Source organism: Lissotriton helveticus, chromosome 8 (genome assembly GCF_964261635.1).
Source record: "Lissotriton helveticus chromosome 8, aLisHel1.1, whole genome shotgun sequence".
Taxonomy (NCBI): Eukaryota; Metazoa; Chordata; class Amphibia; order Caudata; family Salamandridae; genus Lissotriton; species Lissotriton helveticus.
The window spans coordinates 1560378336-1560396857 of record NC_136069.1 but is presented as its reverse complement, the minus strand read 5'-3'; the positions used below and the strand labels follow the sequence as shown (position 1 = coordinate 1560396857).

The window sequence follows — 18522 nt, the reverse complement described above, 5'->3', positions numbered from 1 at the left end:
CTCCTGAATTTATTTCAGGAGATCTACTGTAGTCACTTCCCAAACCTCAGGGCATTGTAGTAACTATAACCAATGAAGAAAGTTTGCATCCAGAAGTGAAACACGCGATATAACAAAAAGATCTAAAAATGGTCAACAGAGTAAGCCCTAAAGACACTTCACATCATGATGACCCTACATGTGAGACTCTCCCTCGGTTACTTTATCTTGTGACAGCTATGTACTTACCAAGTCATTTTTCAGTGCATTTGACATGTGTTTGAGAATTAAGCCATACTGTCCTGGTTAGGCATTATTGTGAAACTACCAACACAGCTACACCGAGAATAGTTTTACATCCGCCAAGGGGTTCTGATGGTGACAAAACTGCAAATCAGACGTATGTGGTTCTTCATTCAGATGGATAGCCCAAAGGGTAAGTTCAGCTTACCCCGTACTGTGAGAATTCAGATACGTTTATGTTTTGTATTTTTAGGTTGGATTGACCAGAATGTAACTGAAATTATCCCACAAAGAGGTAGTAAAATCTAATTCCATTTTGCTTACCTCCACAATCTGTTTTAATCTTAACACCAGTCTTTGTACATGACGATTGTTGGAAACCACCCAGGAGTCCAGAAATTACTCAATCCAATTATTGGCTCATCCAAGAGAGATCCTAAAAAGACTTCTCTCTTCTCGAAGACTACCACAACCCAAATCTTGTACGCAACAAAATAGAGGAAATTTCGAAATGCGTGGCCTAGAGACTTCTCAAGTTGTTACGTTTTTAACTCCTCTCTTTTGATATTGTGGCTTAGTTCAAGTCTGAGTTAAGTCAAGAATTTCCTGTCACAGTGGCTACAGTTTTATTTTGCTCTCTCACTCCTTCTGTACAATTAATGATTAGAATAACTGCAATTCAAAAGTGGATACGCAGTAGAATATCCTGATGGATACTTTTAAAAGTGAAGAATTCAATGCAGCGAATATTTAAATTAAAAGATGAAAAAAGTATATTTGGTTTGAGTTGGCTATCCAGGAGTGGAACTGTGATTTGTAAAAACAATGAAGCAAGCAAATGCATCCTCACTTGTTGTTGACTTGATATTTGTCCTACATACTTTATATCAAGAAACTCTACAGAATTTAGTTTTTGTAGGCATGGCTATTGCCCTACTGGTGTTTTCTTGCACATGACATGAAAGAAAACTCTCAGACAGCAGCTAGGTGATTTAAATATTTAATGGAGGGGACGTGAGCCAATGCAGGTACATGGAAAACGACTATGTCTGACCTCTGGCAGACCATCCCAGGTATCACCCAAAAGGTGGACACTGACACGTTAACCACACTGACACATTACCATGGCCGTTACCACATCCAGTATGCAGAAAGGGATCACTAGAGTTCTGGAAACTCAAGTATTTGAGCAGTCTTTTTGAGGCCCAAGAGACCGATGCCTGAAACTGAGGGGTAGTGGCCTGCAAGCGAATGGTGAATCCTCCCCTGAAGCCTCTGTCCGCCCTTCCCTCACTCCCCATGTGCTTATACTCCAGTTCCGTCACTGCCCCTCCCCCTTTGCTGCCTCTGCAGTAAAGATTCTCCCTTTGGAGAGGCGACCTGAGTATCTTGACGGATTGGAGCCTGTGATCATTCTTACTTAGGTGGCTGTGTTTCTGGAGCTGCGGCACCTGGGTTGCGAGAGACTCTGGAGACGGTTTTTCCAGTCCTCATTCACAGCTAAGAAATGTGCAGGGGAGGACCTTGTGGGTGAAACTAAAGCTTGTGACAGCATGTGAGCACGGGCACTCAAAAACTGGCAGAGCCACACGGCAGCTGCCTAGGGTAGGAAGGAGTTACCTTCCAGGAGCACTGCCTCTAACGAGACAGCAGAGGCCAGGGGCTCCTGAGCGGAGGACCTTGAGCCACTGGTGGAGGGAGAATCATTGGAGACCAGAGATCGATGCTACATGAACGAAGCAATAGAAATTCAGACCCATACTACCGACCAACTACAGTGCAGGATAAGCCTTCTATAAGAACAAAGCGATACAAAAGGGGATGATGGACGGAGCGTTTGAGCAAATCAAACACTCACCCCCAGTCAGCTGATCTGGGTTTAATCCATCACCATTCTTTAGCTCACTCAGCCACCCCAGTTCAGACATGGCCATATGCAAATCAGTCCGACCCTGTGCCTCATGGGAACAGTCCAGCCCGAACTGCCAAGCCATGTCTTCCCTGGACCGTAAAAAAGCATCCGGGGACCGGTTTCGGATTCATAATCCTCATCAGCAATAAGTTGGCAGGGTATGCGCAGACGTGAGTCCCTTGCTCACTTTGCCACTGGATTCAAGCAAGCCGGGCTGAAGACGGCTGAAATGCCAGAAACCGGTCCTCGGTAGCTTGTTTCCGGTCCAGGGACGGCATGGCTTGGCAGATCGGGCTGGACTGTTCCCATGAGGCACAGGGTCAGACTGATTTGCATATGGTCATGTCTGAACTGGGATCGCAGAGTGGGCTAAAGAACGGTGATGGATTAAACCCAGATCAGTTGACTGGGGGTGAGTGTTTGTTTTGTCAACGCTCCGTCCATCATTTCCTTTGGTTTTTCTTTGTTCGCCATAAGTTGGCAGGGTATGCTCAGACGTGAGTCCCTTGCTCACTTTGCCACTGGATTCAAGCAAGCCGGGCTGAAGACGGCTGAAATGCCAGAAACCGGTCCTCGGTAGCTTGTTTCCGGTCCAGGGAAGGCATGGCTTGGCAGTTCAGGCTGGACTGTTCCCATGAGGCACAGGGTCAAACTGATTTGCATATGGCCATGTCTGAACTGGGGTGCAGAGTGGGCTAAAGAACGGTGATGGATTAAACCCAGATCAGTTGACTGGGGGTGAGTGCTTGTATTGTCAACGCTCCGTCCATCATTTCCTTTGGTTTTTCCTTCTATAAGAACAACATCATACTCTAAGGGATACGTGAGGACTTACAAAATAGAAGCCGGTGAGACAACATATGGATATGTGGCATCCCATGAGAAATTTGCAATAATGATTTGGAGCAGTGTTTAAATAATCTGTTCAATGCCATCCTGGTAGAACCTGATAAAAACCCAAAACAAATACACAGATATGTTCCCATGTCCAATTGCAGATGCATTTGAGACCAAATACAGATCTTCCAAGATTTAACAGCAATCACTCCAATAAAAAGATGGCCTTTCAAAGTTGTAGCAAATTTCTTGAGAGAAAAGGAGGTGATGTATACACAGGGCTATCCATTCCAAATCCACCTTAAATTGGAGGCTCAACACTTTACAATGGCATCAGTGGAAGAGGCAAGCACTGAACCGGGCCTCTTCTTGGACATACCTAAAGGATCCCTGACCTGGGAAGGCTGGACTCAGATCTATGCCTATTAGTGGTGGCACAAAGTCTCAAAAAGAAAAACTTGACTTAACACAACGGAAATCTCAGTGTGGATCTAGGAAGTCCTTCATCAACGCGATAAACCAGCAGATCCCCCCCAAAAACAGAGATTTTAAAGGTGAGAGGAGAACTGGAGGTGGCTATACTTAGGAGGGAGGGGGCATGGAATTGGGAGGCAGTGGGGGTGGGGAGTGGGACAACCCAAAATAAGAGTGTGATTACCAGAGCGACAGGGGGCAGGATACGGGCAAACACTAGTTGAAAGAACCCCATATATTTACCTGGTGATCTATAGGGAGACTAAGGAGATTGTTGGAACGATGTCATTATATGAGGCATTTTTTTCAGACATTACATGTTTAAGATGACCACATTTGTGGACGTTGTCCTATTCTCACTTATGGACCCCATTTCCAAGCTGCCTCAGAATATCTATTTCAGTTTCTACTTCTACGAATTCCCAAGACAGGAATAAAACATTTGCAAAATCTCGCTACATCCTATATTGGGTTGAAGAGCTTGGAGTTTAAGACTGATACTTGACATGAAACAGTCCATGTCTCACTTGAAACGGGGAGGCCTGAGTATCCCACATCTCTTACATTACAACCAAGCCACTCTGGTACAATATCTAGTCGAATGGTGGCGGAGTAAGACAGACAAGTTTATGTCATCAAATCGACCAGAACTTGGTGTCTTGTTCTCTAGTGAATGTTCTATGTGTTCCCAAAGAGGACAGGGGGATGGTTCTATACATATACTAAATAACAAAGACATTGCATAAATAAGAAATGCAAGGGGATGATTCTGTTTCTCCTTCGCCACACTCTGTTTGGGCATGGAAACCTATCTCCTGGTTTAAATAGGACAAAACTCAAAGGCTGAAAGAAGTGCGGGGCTGCACAGACAGAGGTGGGTATGCCGGCCTTATGTTGTACCTTAAAGGAAAACATTTAATTATGATGACTGAAACAAAGATTGAGTGGCTTGCTACTGGATTGCACACAGTATTATTAAATGGCATAAAGGGGTCAAAAGATTACATTCAATAGGGGAACCCCGACCGACTAGCTCAAACGACTATGCAATCTGGTCTTTATATTTATTTTATTTTTTATGCAGTTTTATATAGCACGAACCATAAGAGTAACCAAAAAAGTTCCCAGGTGGATAAAGAGCACAAAAGGAGGTTGTGTGCATGGAGTAAATACACACTTCATTGCAATCAGTGGCTGCCCTTATAAATATAGGTATTGTGTTTTGTGTGTAATATCTGAAAAAGGAGAATTTGATTTTCTTTATAGATGTAATATCTGGCAGCAGTTGTGTATCTTTATTGTCCAGGTTGATTGTCTTGCCATTTTCAGGTGGAGAGACAAGCAGATGGCCTGACAGAGCACACTTTTGAAATTCATGTAGAAAAAGTGAAGGGGCTTACCCCACTCCAGTCCACTGTTTGGGGAGAAGCGGACTGCTATGTGCAGTACTATTTCCCAGTTCAAGAATCCAATCATGTCACGAGGCAGGCGATGGAGCAACTGGAAAGTGGTATGTGTCATTTTTAATGTGCTCCCATTCGTTAATTACTCTGCTGATGCTGAAAACTGATGTATGATTTGGGTAACAAAAAGACTACTATGACTGTAGAAATGGACGGAAGTTAGACTTTCTGCATGATTCAAAATACAATACCTGGGATATAATATATGGATATTGCCAGTTAATTCTATGTGTGGGGAACTGCATTGCAAAGATATATTCTCGCTCTTGAGATGAGGATGAATGACACTTAATTGAGGAGAGGAAAATTAACAACACTAATGTTTAATTAAAGCAGGATTTTGGTGTGAAAGGAAGCCATGGTTATATGTAGATAGTTCTTGCTTAAGGCCCCTAATGTGTACCTGTTGTTTCAAATGCAAACTATGTCAAAGGATTATGAGAAAGTGTTGTCTGGTATATTCTTTTACATGCTTCTTCCTATGAAGCTTCATGATTTCATTTAAGCTTTGTCCTTTCCTATTTACTTCCCTAGGTGTGTCGTTAAAGCCAGTGCGCTCGTCTACCACTTTATGCATCCCTGATCCCGTCTTCAATGACAAACAGAATCATTCCCTGCTGTCACTGGCTGATGTCCCGGTCCAGAGATTGCTGTTGAGTGCGTTCTCTACGCCAGGCCAGTCTGGAGGAGGAATTCCCTTTGAAATCTGGTGCAGGTAGGATGACTTAAAACAAAGAACACGACACATTCCTAATCCCCTATTTAACAGATGATATATAGTTCCTAAACTCAATTACACTGCAATCTGAACATTGTGCACCAAATAAATATTTGGGTGAATTATCTATGGCAGCCAGACTTTATTTTTCTAAAGAGGGTCTCCAGACAATGTGTTTTGTATTTTACATATAAGGTATAATCCTTTCAGCCCCTAAATACCCGTCATGCTCCTCTCATCCAGTCCTACCCCACAGAAGGAATTTATAAATCATTGTTTAAAATAATACATATTCTTCAAGAGGACACTCAATACTCTCAAAGGTGACCTGACAGACATTAGTATCCATGGAGAATATATGTTTTTAGTACTGGAAATATTTATAGCAGACCTGAGCCAGTAGCTCCACTGTCCCCATTCTGTACTTTGGTCAGGCTCTTACCAGCTAACAGTTCCAAGGAGTCTACCTATGGCCCGTATCCAGACTTCAGGTCCACTACATATTCTTTAATGTAACCTCAGGACTGTTGAAATGTGATTGTTAATCTAAATATTTGAAAGGGTTTGCATCTGGCTTAACAATATCTTCTCAAGCTTGCTTTAGTATGCCAGACAAAATGTTGCCTTCAAATCACCAAGACATTACAAACATTTTGGGCCTCTTTTAATTCCAATAAGGCAGGTAACAACAGCTAAGTATTGGTACTCTGAGCTTCTATATCTCTCAAGCACTCGTACTTAGCTACTGAAAGACCATCGAAGAACATGTACATGGAAGGGGGGTAAATTCTCCACCACAATCTGAAGTCACTGAATCGCACCGCTGTGATGCATTCAAATGTAAAGTTCATGGCAAAAATGCCTTCAGACTCCTACATCAACAAGCCGGTGGTTCTCCCTTACTTCGTTGTCAGTCCTCCCTCCAATGCCAAAAGAGCCGACCAGATCTCTGAATCCTTTGGTAAGCCTGCAAAGGGTCACCCTCTCTCTAAGCAAGCATTGACAAGGTGGTTCTCACCCTCCACCGTGTTCTATCATAAAATGGCAACCAGAACAGGAAAAGTAATGCAACACTGAACCAGAGGCTTTTCCTCAACAGCAGCCTTGTATGTAGCAGTGCCGCTCAAAGACAGGCATACATTTGCCAAGCACTATTGTCTGGAAACTGAAGTAGCAGATTTGTCACTGGGACAAGCAGTTCTGCTTAACCTCCTTATTTAAATAGGATATACTTCCGAAAGAAATAGATACATTGTCCCTCTTGTGCGTAAGCTGAATTTTAGACAGTGTTGCCCAGCCCTTCATTTCCCTAAGTCATTACCAGATCCTTTTACATGCTTTTCCTCATTTTATTTATCTGCTCTAAATAGGAGGAGATTAGCTCCTTGAATTTGATCTCTCACATACCAATAAAGTTATTTTTTCTATAAATTATTAGCAACTCTCTATGAACTAAGGGCTATTTTTTTGTAACTTGTATCCTCACATTTTTACCTGCTTTTAATCTGATTGTATTTAATTATGTAATAGTCTGTGTTAATTATTGATTAATTTGCTTGTGTAAAATACTTTTTATGCCAGTTTTTCACCTGAGAAATAAAGTTATGTGACTGACTCACTGCTAAAATATCAGGTTGGTAATAAGTATATATATATGTAACTTGAACATTCACACTTGGATACCGTTGGGGCACTTTAGCACCTAATATCATACAATAGAGCACACACCTACACCTAGTATAGCAGTGAAATGTTTTGTCATCTGCAGCTATTCATGGAAATGTCATCCATTTGGTTATTTACTCTCTGTTGTGTTGATCTCCACACATCACATGACAGAGATAATTGACAACATGGGATGTCGGACAAGGGAAATACTTCCTGTATTTTTTTGATTTTATAAATAGGTACAGGGGGATAAAGACAGGAAAAATATTGTTTTCGTTGTGTATTTATGTAAAAAAAAGTAGAAAAAGAAACAAAACCTAAGAACTTCATTTATAATGAAGGTTCAACGTAGACCCACACTTCAATTCCAGAGGACCCTCTATTAAACATACTAATATAGAACCACATAGTTACATGTATACAATGTATTAAGTGATGTTATACCCTACATCCTAAGGGATTCGTATTAATTCATAATTTGCACAACTATGTGTGCTTTTGATCTGCAAGTTTTTAATTATTTCGGGATTTGACAGTGTCATATGGTAGGGTTTGAACAAACATCTTTGTATATTTGTAGATGATCCTTTAACCCTTCAAGTAGCCCAGATTCAAGCTTAGTAAATATTAAGAGGTATGTTGAGAATGCTCATGAGTTACTGTACCTACAGTACAAGTGTCTGTGCTTTCAGGTATAAGTGGATGGTTTGTTGTTAACCAGGGCCTTTCAAGATTAGAAACAAAGGGCTATAGTTTAAGCGGAATATATGGTGATATCTAATTAGCTATGAGCTTGAACCATATTTCACTGTTTCCTTGAGTGTTAGTCACATACTCTTAAATACTTATGTGTTAATTTTTATTGAAATACCATGTATCATGAAAATTTTCAGTGCAAATATTGGGATGTGGATGTGCGTGCCTGTCTGTTGTTACTGCTAGATAGATGGGTGCCTGTTGAAATGTAATCCATTTTGTTCGAAATTGCATTGGTGAGTAAGACAGTTCTATATTTAGGTGAATCTTACACTGTTGTCTAGCTTCCTATTTAGCACATTTATGCAACCTATTGTACCTACCTACCTAGGCATTTGCCATAGACCGTCAGATATATGGTGATGAACATGCTAGCCACTACCGATAACCTACAAAAAGAAAAGGCTGATCTGAGGGTAGTCAGTCTCAATGTGCAACAAGGTAGACACACTGCTCCACCATTGCCCTTTGCCACTGATGTGTCTGAAATTGCATCAAGTTATGATTTGATCACCAGAGAGTGTTTGCTCTTCAGGAATTCCTGTAAATGCCAAGAAACAGCATAGTGCATCTCACACTGTATTTTAAGTTTCAGTTTATTCTTTATTCAGTAGATTGACTCTCTGAAGATCACATCACATCAAAATAAAAATCAATTCAGCTCAAATGTACTCTGCCAGTGAAAGTGATTCTTAACACCATCTAAGAAATAGAGGGCAGCTGTGGCTATTAATAAAAGCACTCGAGTTCCTCATGTAAGGAGTTCATAATATCAGTAGTGTTTGAATTAATATTATACAAATGTATAAATAAAACCATGATTGGACAAAAGTAGATGAAAGTTAATTGATAATAAGGGGACCTCAGATAAGAGCAGACTACTACCACACTCAAGATTAGACCAGACTACTACCTTGTAAATGAAAGAGCTACTAAGGTGAGCAAACCTCCTTTAGCCCTACCTGAGCACACAGGAGTCTCAAAAGTAAAATAGCATATAAAGCCACCTATGTGTTCGCAGGACGTGTCCCAGGTTATTTGGCTGCATAAAACATCACAACCCTTGATAGCTCTCAGCCAATCAGGATTAGATCGTTTTGCAATCAACCCTACAATATTTCAAGTGGCAAGTCTATAAAAGGAGCTTGTTGATCTATGAGTTTTGTTGGTAATGCAGCTCCTGTAACCAGTACTTTAATCAGTCTCTTTGGCAATTGTTCTCCATTAATCTAAAAGGTATGGTTGAGATAGGACTGCAAACGTATTAGTAACAGGAATCGAAAATGTCCCAGGAGGAGGCAGATTCTTGCCCAGATTTCCTAGGGAAAATGAAATCCGAGAACAAACTGTTGGCCTATAAAAAATACCCTAATGGTAATGCCTTAATCCTACTTTTGACACTTGTAGGGTAATTAAGCCTTAGCAAAAATGGTATGTACAGCAAATTCAGTTTTGAAGCTGATAACAATGCAGTCACTGTTGCCAGGTTTAGGCCAACTTCCCACCCATGGGATTCGGCGCACCTTTTTTATCATATGATTTAGCTGTCCAAATCCTCTGAGCCTCCCATTATGCCATTCGGCCACCTTGTTGACCAGTTGAGATTTTAGATCCCACAGTCATTCATACTTTGCCACCTCATTGGTTTTAAGGAACTCCAGTTTGATGATACCCCTAGAATGGTTCGGACATGAGTTATTGCTCTGATTAACTAAGATCTGAAGGTGTTTTGGTGTTTTTTTTGCTCATGATAACCTATCAGCCTTCTGTATCACTTTGTTATTTACTTTCACGGTATTTGAATTCCATCATCCTAGAACTCGTCCAAGTTTGCTGGCTGCTGTGGGTGTCAGTTTCTTTATAGAGATGTTCACTAATCCAGGACTCTCTTAATTTTGGGTTGTGAATTTTGACACAGTGTATCTTAAAACAGTCCTTGTAGCTTATTAAATAAATTTTAAAACCTTGGTTTAGGTACTTTATACTGGGGCCTACAATAATTGTTGTTGAAGGTCACTTCAAGAGATGTTTTGTGAATAAACCATATGGGTAGTGTGCAGAAATAGTGGTTGGACCATGCTTTTCAATGGTTGGTGTTGTTGACCCTAAGTTCAAGGTGAAAATAAAGTTTAGAGTCTGTGGGTAAGGACATTGAATAATTGTATGAAATCGAAGGTCCCAAGTAGTGGTTCTTCTCCCTTGTATGTCTGTTGCCAGATCTGCCTATCACATGTTAAACATATGAGTGAATTTGGCCAGTGCCAAGATCTCTTCCAGGAGAGCGGATTTGTGCCATGGTCTGCAGCACATTAGCCCTTAAAGAAAAAATGTGATTACTCTGTCAAAGACCATTACATGTTCAAGTTTTTTATGTAGGTATAAATAGTCAATTTGCATTTATTGCCTTTATTATTCTTCTTCTCCCATATTTTGTTCTGTTTGATGGTTTTTGTACTGTACATCTCTACCCAACTTTTCTGCTTCAATAAATTTGAAGAGGCAGTATTTATCAGTTATTGACTATCGTGACATCACTTTGTTCATAAGTACTGGGTTAGAAGGTGTAACACTCCTGTGTGATTATATTTATTCTTGGGTCATCGTTGGATGTCAAGTCTATGGATACTTAAAGCATGCGACTGAAGAACACTCTGCTGGAGAATTACTCTTGCAACTAAGGACCCTTTTCTGCCTCAGTCAGATATGGTGCAAGTAGGGAATGCTCTGTCATTTGGCCTGGTTCTGGTGGTCTGGCAGAACTGCGTTCTAGCCCCATTTATTTTTCTTTATATGAATGGGCTTGACACTGCATTGGCCAATAGGGGCTGGGACATGCCAGTAATTAAGAACAAGCTTGTCACCATATTGCTGTATGCTGGCGATGCTGTACTCCTATCAAGAACATCAAATGGCCTGAAAATCCTGTTGGGTGTCTTAGTAGACTTTATGGACCAGCTGAATTTAGAGCCAAATTTATCAAAAACATTTCATGGTTTGTGGTCCTAAAAATCGCAGCTCACAACGAGTGTCCTTTAAGGGCAAATCTATAGCAAGGACTCATGAGTTTCCTTATCTTGGGTTTACCTTCCACAGATCGAGCCCATAGGTCCTTTGTATTTCTATGAGGAGACAGCATTTTTCACAATCTGTTGGGTTTGTATTTAATTTATAATGCTCTATAGGCAGGAAACCAACTGCCCACCTTTTGAAAGTTTACAAAAAGAAATGCCTCCTGACCTATGGTTTGGGAGTGTGGGGGGTATAGATATGTCTGTTGCTTGCAGATTGAGGAAAACAGGAGCTGTAGGCGCATGATGAGCCTCCCTGTTAGCTGTCTCAATTACCTTGTACACCAGGAGCTTGGTCTTGACTATGTGGAGGAGAAGATCAACTTAGCTCCTTTCTTATTATGGTGATCAATGTGGTGTAACACTTGTGCATCATTCAACAAAGACAGTCTCATCGACTGTCTATCCAGTCATCTGGGTTACCAGACTCCTTGACTTTGTTAAATTAAGGGGCCAATTACGATACAGCCCATAAAAGCTCCAACCTTTGATCAGAGGCTTTAGGGCAGCATCGTAATGAGCCGGTTGGATTCCTTTCCAACCGCCTCATTTTGATGGAAGCAGTCGTAAAGGAATTCGCCTGGTCATTCCTGCTGGCTTCCGACGTGCTCAGAGAGCCCGTCCGCCGGTCGCACTGCGGCCTGTAATCTCAAGGGTAACTTTTCCCGCCCTTGAGATTGCAATGCACTGTTTCAGACATGGTTTCCATGCCAGTCTGTCCGACATGGAAACATGTTGGTAAGCGTTTTCAGGGGCCCCAGTTGGAGGCCAAGGAGGCCCTGATGATCCCTGCAACTTGTTGAGCGCAGGGATAAACTGCACTTCACATTTCACTATGGCAGAATTCATTACGCCCGGTTTATGGCTGTAATGCATGCCCCCATAGTAAAATATAGGAATGCGACCGAATAATGTTCGGACACATCGTAATGGGGCGGTCGGAACCGACGAACGGGTGTCAGTTGGTCACATGACCGAGTCGGTGTCAGGTGGAAGTGATTCCTCCCGACATCGTAATGAGTCCCTAAGTCAAACTAACAAACTTGGCAGGCCTTCAATGTTCTCAAGACATTTGATCTGAACAAAACGGATAGAAGCTGACTCTTAGAAAAAGTTTCATGGACCATAGACAACGCAAAAGGGGTATGTATGGTGGAGTTATTAATACTTATCACTGTAAAGGGCTGTTCCGTCATGGGCCATTAATCTCAAAGCGGTGGTAAACATCCAACATTTTGAATTAGAAGGAAGGTGACAGATAAATGAAAAAATTTTTTGTAAATTTTATTTTCTTTAATAATCTGACTGTTTCTTTACTAAAGAAACAGTCAGATTATTAAAGAAAAGAAAATTTACAAAAAAAAATTTCATTTATCTGTCACCTTCCTTCTAATTCAAAATGTTGGATGTTTACCACCGCTTTGAGATTAATGGCCCATGACGGAACAACCCTTTACAGTGATGTTGCCTTCTTCCCCTCTGTTCCGGGGCCTTATTTAGTTAATTGAGGGGTCCCATCGTACTTGCTATAGTTATTAATACTTATACCCAAAAATATATTTTGATCCAAACCAACATTCCCCACTCACCTATTCCAGATACTGCATGGAGCCGTATCTAGAATGGGTGACTAATACATGGGACAGAATATTCTTGTCTGGATTTAGATTGGTATCCATTGGATGGCAACTTTGCCTCCCCCTGGGCCTGTATGATTCTGCTGCCATTTTAAGTTCCCTATGAAATTAATCTTCCCCGCAGAACTTGCTACATTTTGTATTTTTGTAATATATTTTACCAACCATTCGTGCAGAAATTTTAAATCCCTGTGCTTAAGAGTCCTAAGTTCACAAGATGTAAACCTGCTAGATGCACCTCCAAATGCTTATTCTCCTACTGTATGTCTTAGAGCATGTATTTTTCTTAAACCAGCTTTATGTCACAGAAAATCATTAATCTTTTGAGCAGTGGGTGGCAAAATTATCCTCTTTTTTTACGTTCATGAATTTCAATAAAGGATTTTTAAATGTTATAATGTCTTGGTTTATGACTTGTTTTTATTTTTTATTTTTATTTAGCCACAAGGTACAAAATATATACATTCCAAACAGAAATCCAATCTAACTTTAGTTATGCATATAAAACAACAAAGAAACAAAAATCCTTCTAATAACACTTATCGATTTCTTGTGGGAAGTAGCTTAAAAGTTATAGAGCAAAAAGAAAAGAGAAACATATCAGGCCTGATATCCTTAGGCAAAGTCCATCTTCCCACTCTTTGTGCTTTACATTAATCTAAATCCGTCCTACCTCACATCTTCTGTTAAACCATTGGATCAAAGGTGCCCAGATCTTATATCCTTTCTCCTTAGCTCGTATCCCTTTGTTCTTGTACAGCACCATGACTTGTTTGTTTTAGAGCTTAACATAGTGCTATTTTACATTGCATGTGCTTTCATGGTTATTTATTTATTTAGCAGTTTTATATAGCGCTAGCTGGACGCGAGGGTATCAGAGCGCTTCACAACATGTACACATAAGAGCAAAAAGACGGTACAGATAATTGATATAACATGAGGGTTCTGGCTGGGTAACAAACGCACATAGCAGGGATATGGAAGAGGGGAGGGGGGAGAGTGTAGGACAAATCAAATGAATCTCTGAGCTGATTCAATGTTCAGTCATGACAGGAGTCCAAAAAAAAAAAAATAAGGTTTCTTGATTCGGGATGGTGTCGTCCGTCTTTAGGATAGGGAGAGGAGGACTAAAGTATTTTCTTTTTTTCTTTTTTCTTTTGGGCTGCTATCTGTTCCCTTGAAATCGTTCGAGGAAGAGGACTTTGAGTAGGTTCTTGAATTTTGGAAAAGAGGGGGTCGTCCTGATGTGGGGGGGAATGGAGTTCCAGATTTTAGGGGCGTTTCCAGCAAATGTTTTGGCTGCGGTTTTTTTCTTACGTGTTTTCAGCGGGATGAGTAGCATGGTGTTGGAGCTCCTGAGGCTTCTGGACTGGCCGGCCCTTTTGAGTTTGGTGGCTAAGTATTCAGGTTTGCCTGTGTGCAGGGCTTTGTGTGTGAGGCAGGCTGTTCTGAAGCTGGCTTGCAGCTCAATTGGGAGCCATTTAAGTTCTCTGATGGTGGGAGTTATGTGTTCGAATTTCCTGGTTCCAGTGACCATCCTCACTGCTGTGTTAAAGGTTGTCTTCAGGGGGGCGAGGTGTGATACTGCTGTCCCGGTTAGAGTTGCAATCCCATAGTCAATTCTGGAGAGTACCAGTGCTTGGGTGGCTTGTTGAAGGTCCTTGGGAGGGAGGAAGGGTTTGATTTTGTAAAGTAGTTTCAGGTTGAGAAAGGCGCTTTTGGCCGATCTTGAAATATGTTTTTTCATGTCCAGTTTCGAGTCTAGGGTGATGCCAAGAGATTTTACTGAATCCGCCAGGGCGAGGTTGCCGTTGAGGGCGTCAATGGCTTTGAGCCATTCTTCAATTTGGGGGTTGTTGTTTTTGTTGGAGATAAGGAGCAATTCCGTTTTCTCTTGGTTGAGTTTCAGGTGATTATTTGTGAGCCAAAGGTACACCTCCTTGAGCGTGCTGTTAAGTCTCTGGATGTCATCAATGGAAGTGGTTTCCAGATAAAGCTGCGTCCCGTCGGCATATAAGTGAAAAGGGATGTTGGATTTCCTGAGTAGAGAGGTGAGGGGTTCCATGTAAATGTTGAAAAGCTGAGGGGAAAGCACAGATCCTTGGGGGACACCTCTGATGACGGGGTGGAGGACGGACTAGAAGTTTTTTTTGTTTTTAAAAATATATATTTTTATTGGTATTTACATGTTACAGAATAAAGATGACATACCACAATTACATGTTTTTGGCAGTTACATGGGATACTACGGGTTTAGTGCTTTGTTGTGCTCATTTCTGCCCCTAGTTTGTCCCGGGCGTACGAGATTTTTGAGCAGGGGTTGGTTTGGTTGGTTGCTCCATCGTTAAAACATTAAACGTAACATAGAACATAGAATTGACGGGTGGATGTTTGTTGTCCGGTCAGCCGGACGTGTTGGGGTCTATTTTTGCTGGTTTGGATCTGGTTCTTTGGTCTTCATGGTGGTTTATATGCATTTAGGTGTATGTCCAGTTTCTCCCACATTTTCCTATTTTGGATTCTTCCATGGTGTGTGTCTGAGTGTGGTGTTGTCTGCTCCTCTGAGGAATGTCACCCTGTTCAGCCATCCCTTGAATGTTACTGTGGAAGTGCCTTTCCAATTGGTTAGAACTGTTTTCACTGCTGTAGTCAAGAGGAGTCTGTCTTGTTCAGTGGGTGCGTCTGCTGTGATGTGGGCAGTGGTGGTAATGGCAAAATTTCGGGCAAGAGTGCAGCCTATCGTTTTGTTAATGAAAATGCTTACCCTCCCCCAGAATTTGTTGATTTTGCTGCAGTGGTATATGAGGTGTGTGAGGTTGCCTTTTTCTGTCTCGCAGTTCCAAAATCTATCATTCTCTTTGAGCCCTATCGATGCTAGGCGCGCTGGTGTCCAGTATGCTTGGTGAAGTAGCCAGAGTTTGTGCTAGCACCGGCGATACTATGTTTTTGATGGGGCTGCCCAAAAGGTTTCTAGTTCTTTTTCTGTGAGTTTGGTACCTAGCTGCCCTTCCCAATAATTGGTGTTTTGGGCGTTGAGTCTGGTGGAGGTGGGGCGAAGGAGTTTGTATCGGTGTGACACCAGATGTCCACTTGCATTTATTGTGTGTATGTAGTTGAAGATTGAAGCTCTATGTTTCGCTAGTTTAGATTTTGTTATGGCTGTTTTGATAGCTAGAAAGTTGTATAGTTCACTGTCTGGAAGTGTGTGTTGAGCTTTCAGGTTGTTGAAGGTGTGTGGGGATCCTTGTGCCTCTAGCTGCGCAGGGTACGAGAAGCCTAGCTCTTTCCATGATTTTATGTCTAGGGGTTTCCCCTTGTATTTGATCTTGGAGTTTGCCCAGAGCGCTTCCCAGTATGAATTTCTGATGCTGTGTTCGAGTTTTTGGTCTACTTTGAGCAGTGCTTGTCTTATGATCTTAAAGATCGGGATGACCAGTTGTGCGTGCTTGTTAGCGGTGAGGAGAGTCAGGGGTTCAGTGTTGTTTAGGATGGCCCTCTCAATAGAGAGCCATGTTGGTTTATATGGTTGGCTAGGGAGGACCCAGTGCATTCCTTGTCTAGCTATAGAGGCTGTTTAGAAGGTTCTTGGGTCAGCCATGTTGAGCCCTCCTAGCTTCTTCTCTAGTCTGGAGTTTTTTTAGGGCTAATCTAGGTTTCTTGTCTCTCCATATGAATTTGTTTAGCATTTGGTCCATTTTTCTGTGGAATTAGTCTGTGAATGCCATGGGTAGCATTCCTGTCATGTAGTTAGCAATGGGTGTGATCATCATTTTGACTGTATCTACCCTGCCCCACCAGGTGATGAACTTGGGTGACCAGGATTCTAGTAATCCTTTGATCTTGTCTAGTGTGGCTTTTTCATTCGGTTCTAGTGTGGTTCTCAGGTTCTTCCCAAATTGGATGCCTAGACACTTTACAGATTCGGGTTGACAGGCTAGCCCTGAGTCCCCTATTATTTATTTGGTTGTGTGCATGTTGAGGGGCATGCATTCCGATTTGTCTCTATTGAGCTTGTATCCTGAGTGTCTGGCGTATGTTTTGATTGTGTGCATTAGTGCTGGAATGGACTGAGCGGGGTTTTCCGTTACTATGAGCAGGTCATCTGCGTATGCTGCCAGCTTGGCTGTAGTGTTGTTGATAGTTGCACCCTCTATGTTTTTGTTGGCTAGAATGTCTTTAATCAAGGGTTCGAGTGCTAGCAGGAAGAGTAGTGGGGATAGTGGGCACCCTTGTCTCGTACCTCTTTCGAGTTTAAAGTGGGAGGATGTAGTTCCATTGATAGCTATCTGTGCCCTGGGGTTTTTGTACAATGCCATGACCATATTCGTAAAGCTGTCTCCTAGGTTGTACGCTTGCATGCTCCTCTCTAGGAATCGCCAAGATACTCTATTGATTGCCTTTTCTGCATCTAGTGTGATTGTTACCGCTGGTTTGTGTGATTTAGAGGAATGCTCTATTATCTGACAGAGGAGTCTGGTGTTGTCGTGGGACATGCGTGTTTTAAGATAGCCCAATTGAGTGCTACCGATCAGCTGAGGGAGCACTTTGTTTAGTGTTGTGGCTAGTACTTTGGCGTATAGTTAGCAGTCCAAGTTTATTAGTGAAATGGGTCGGTAGTTTTTGGGTAGTAGTGGATCTTTGCCTTCCTTGGGTATTACCACTATGTTGGCAAGTGACATGAATTCGGTTACCTCTCCTTCTGTGGCGCAGTGGTTGAAGACTTTTTTTTTCTTCTTTTTTTTTTATAGAAAGACCTTTATTACACCATTCTGCAAGTACACAGCTTCCGGCCTACAACCCGATGGGCCAGCCGCAACTATTATAACGTACATTCATTCAGGTATCAGTACACAGCCTTAATGCCGACAGCCAAAGGCCCGGCGGCGCAATAAACTCTGATAAAGCAGAATTCAACTTGCATTATCAACGACAGATCTCCTTTTAGCCTTAATTTTCCCATATGTCATGGTCAAACTAATTAACTGAGCACAACCCCTCCCCAACACTCGTCCCGGATCCTAGTTGGACCATTAATTGAGCAATGGAAGATAGAACAAACATGGCAAGCGGAGAGCACATCAACATGGAGACACGTGTGGCATATAAACATCAGAGACATTAATGGAGAGCAACCAATATCTGCAGTAATGTTTGATAACATCCACAAGGAAGTCCAGCAAAGGGAGTGTTTTACAACTGGCCAGACAGCAGGTGTATTCCCGAAGGAGCATCAGAGAGATATGACCAGAGGAATACCATCAGCCTGGCAGTCCGCAGCATTTGAGTCCCTTCCGCCCTGTAGGGAGCAGCCAGACTCGGCAGCATCATCGATTAAGCGGAGTCATTGTCAGAGAGCCGCGCCAGCATGTAAGTGGTGTACGGGCCCTATATGTCTCTCGGGCGTGAGCCCACTTGCAGCTCCTCATAATAACACGTCAGCTGGTCCCTACAGTACGCCATTTCCTGCAACCAAGTTTTAACATCTGGGGCCCTCCTCCCTCCCCAGCAGGCTGCCACTCTGCGCTTGGCCATCTGTAGCGCCAACGTAACCAATCGCCTCACACTCAACGGAATACTAGACACCATGCCCAGCAAACATATGCGTGGTTCCACATCAATCGTCACTGAAGTCATGGCAGTCAGCGCCTCCGTCACCCCCGTCCAGAACCCAGACACACGCAGACATGTCCAAGCCAAGTGTAGAAAATTGGCCACTGCTATCCCACAACGCACACACGCAGGTGTGTCACGCAGCCCAAATTTAAAC

General features: G+C 42.2%; 1 protein-coding gene across 2 annotated transcripts in view; it reads left to right on the top strand.

Moving 5' to 3' along the window:
- Positions 1 to 18522, top strand: part of C2CD3 (C2 domain containing 3 centriole elongation regulator) — a 494984-nt gene that overhangs the window by 126459 nt on the left and 350003 nt on the right. For both annotated transcript variants that reach the window (XM_078658566.1, XM_078658565.1), the window contains exons 17-18: positions 4775 to 4955; positions 5443 to 5623. In XM_078658566.1, the coding sequence (XP_078514692.1) occupies positions 4775 to 4955; positions 5443 to 5623 (362 nt within the window). The remainder of the gene's footprint in view (positions 1 to 4774; positions 4956 to 5442; positions 5624 to 18522) is intronic.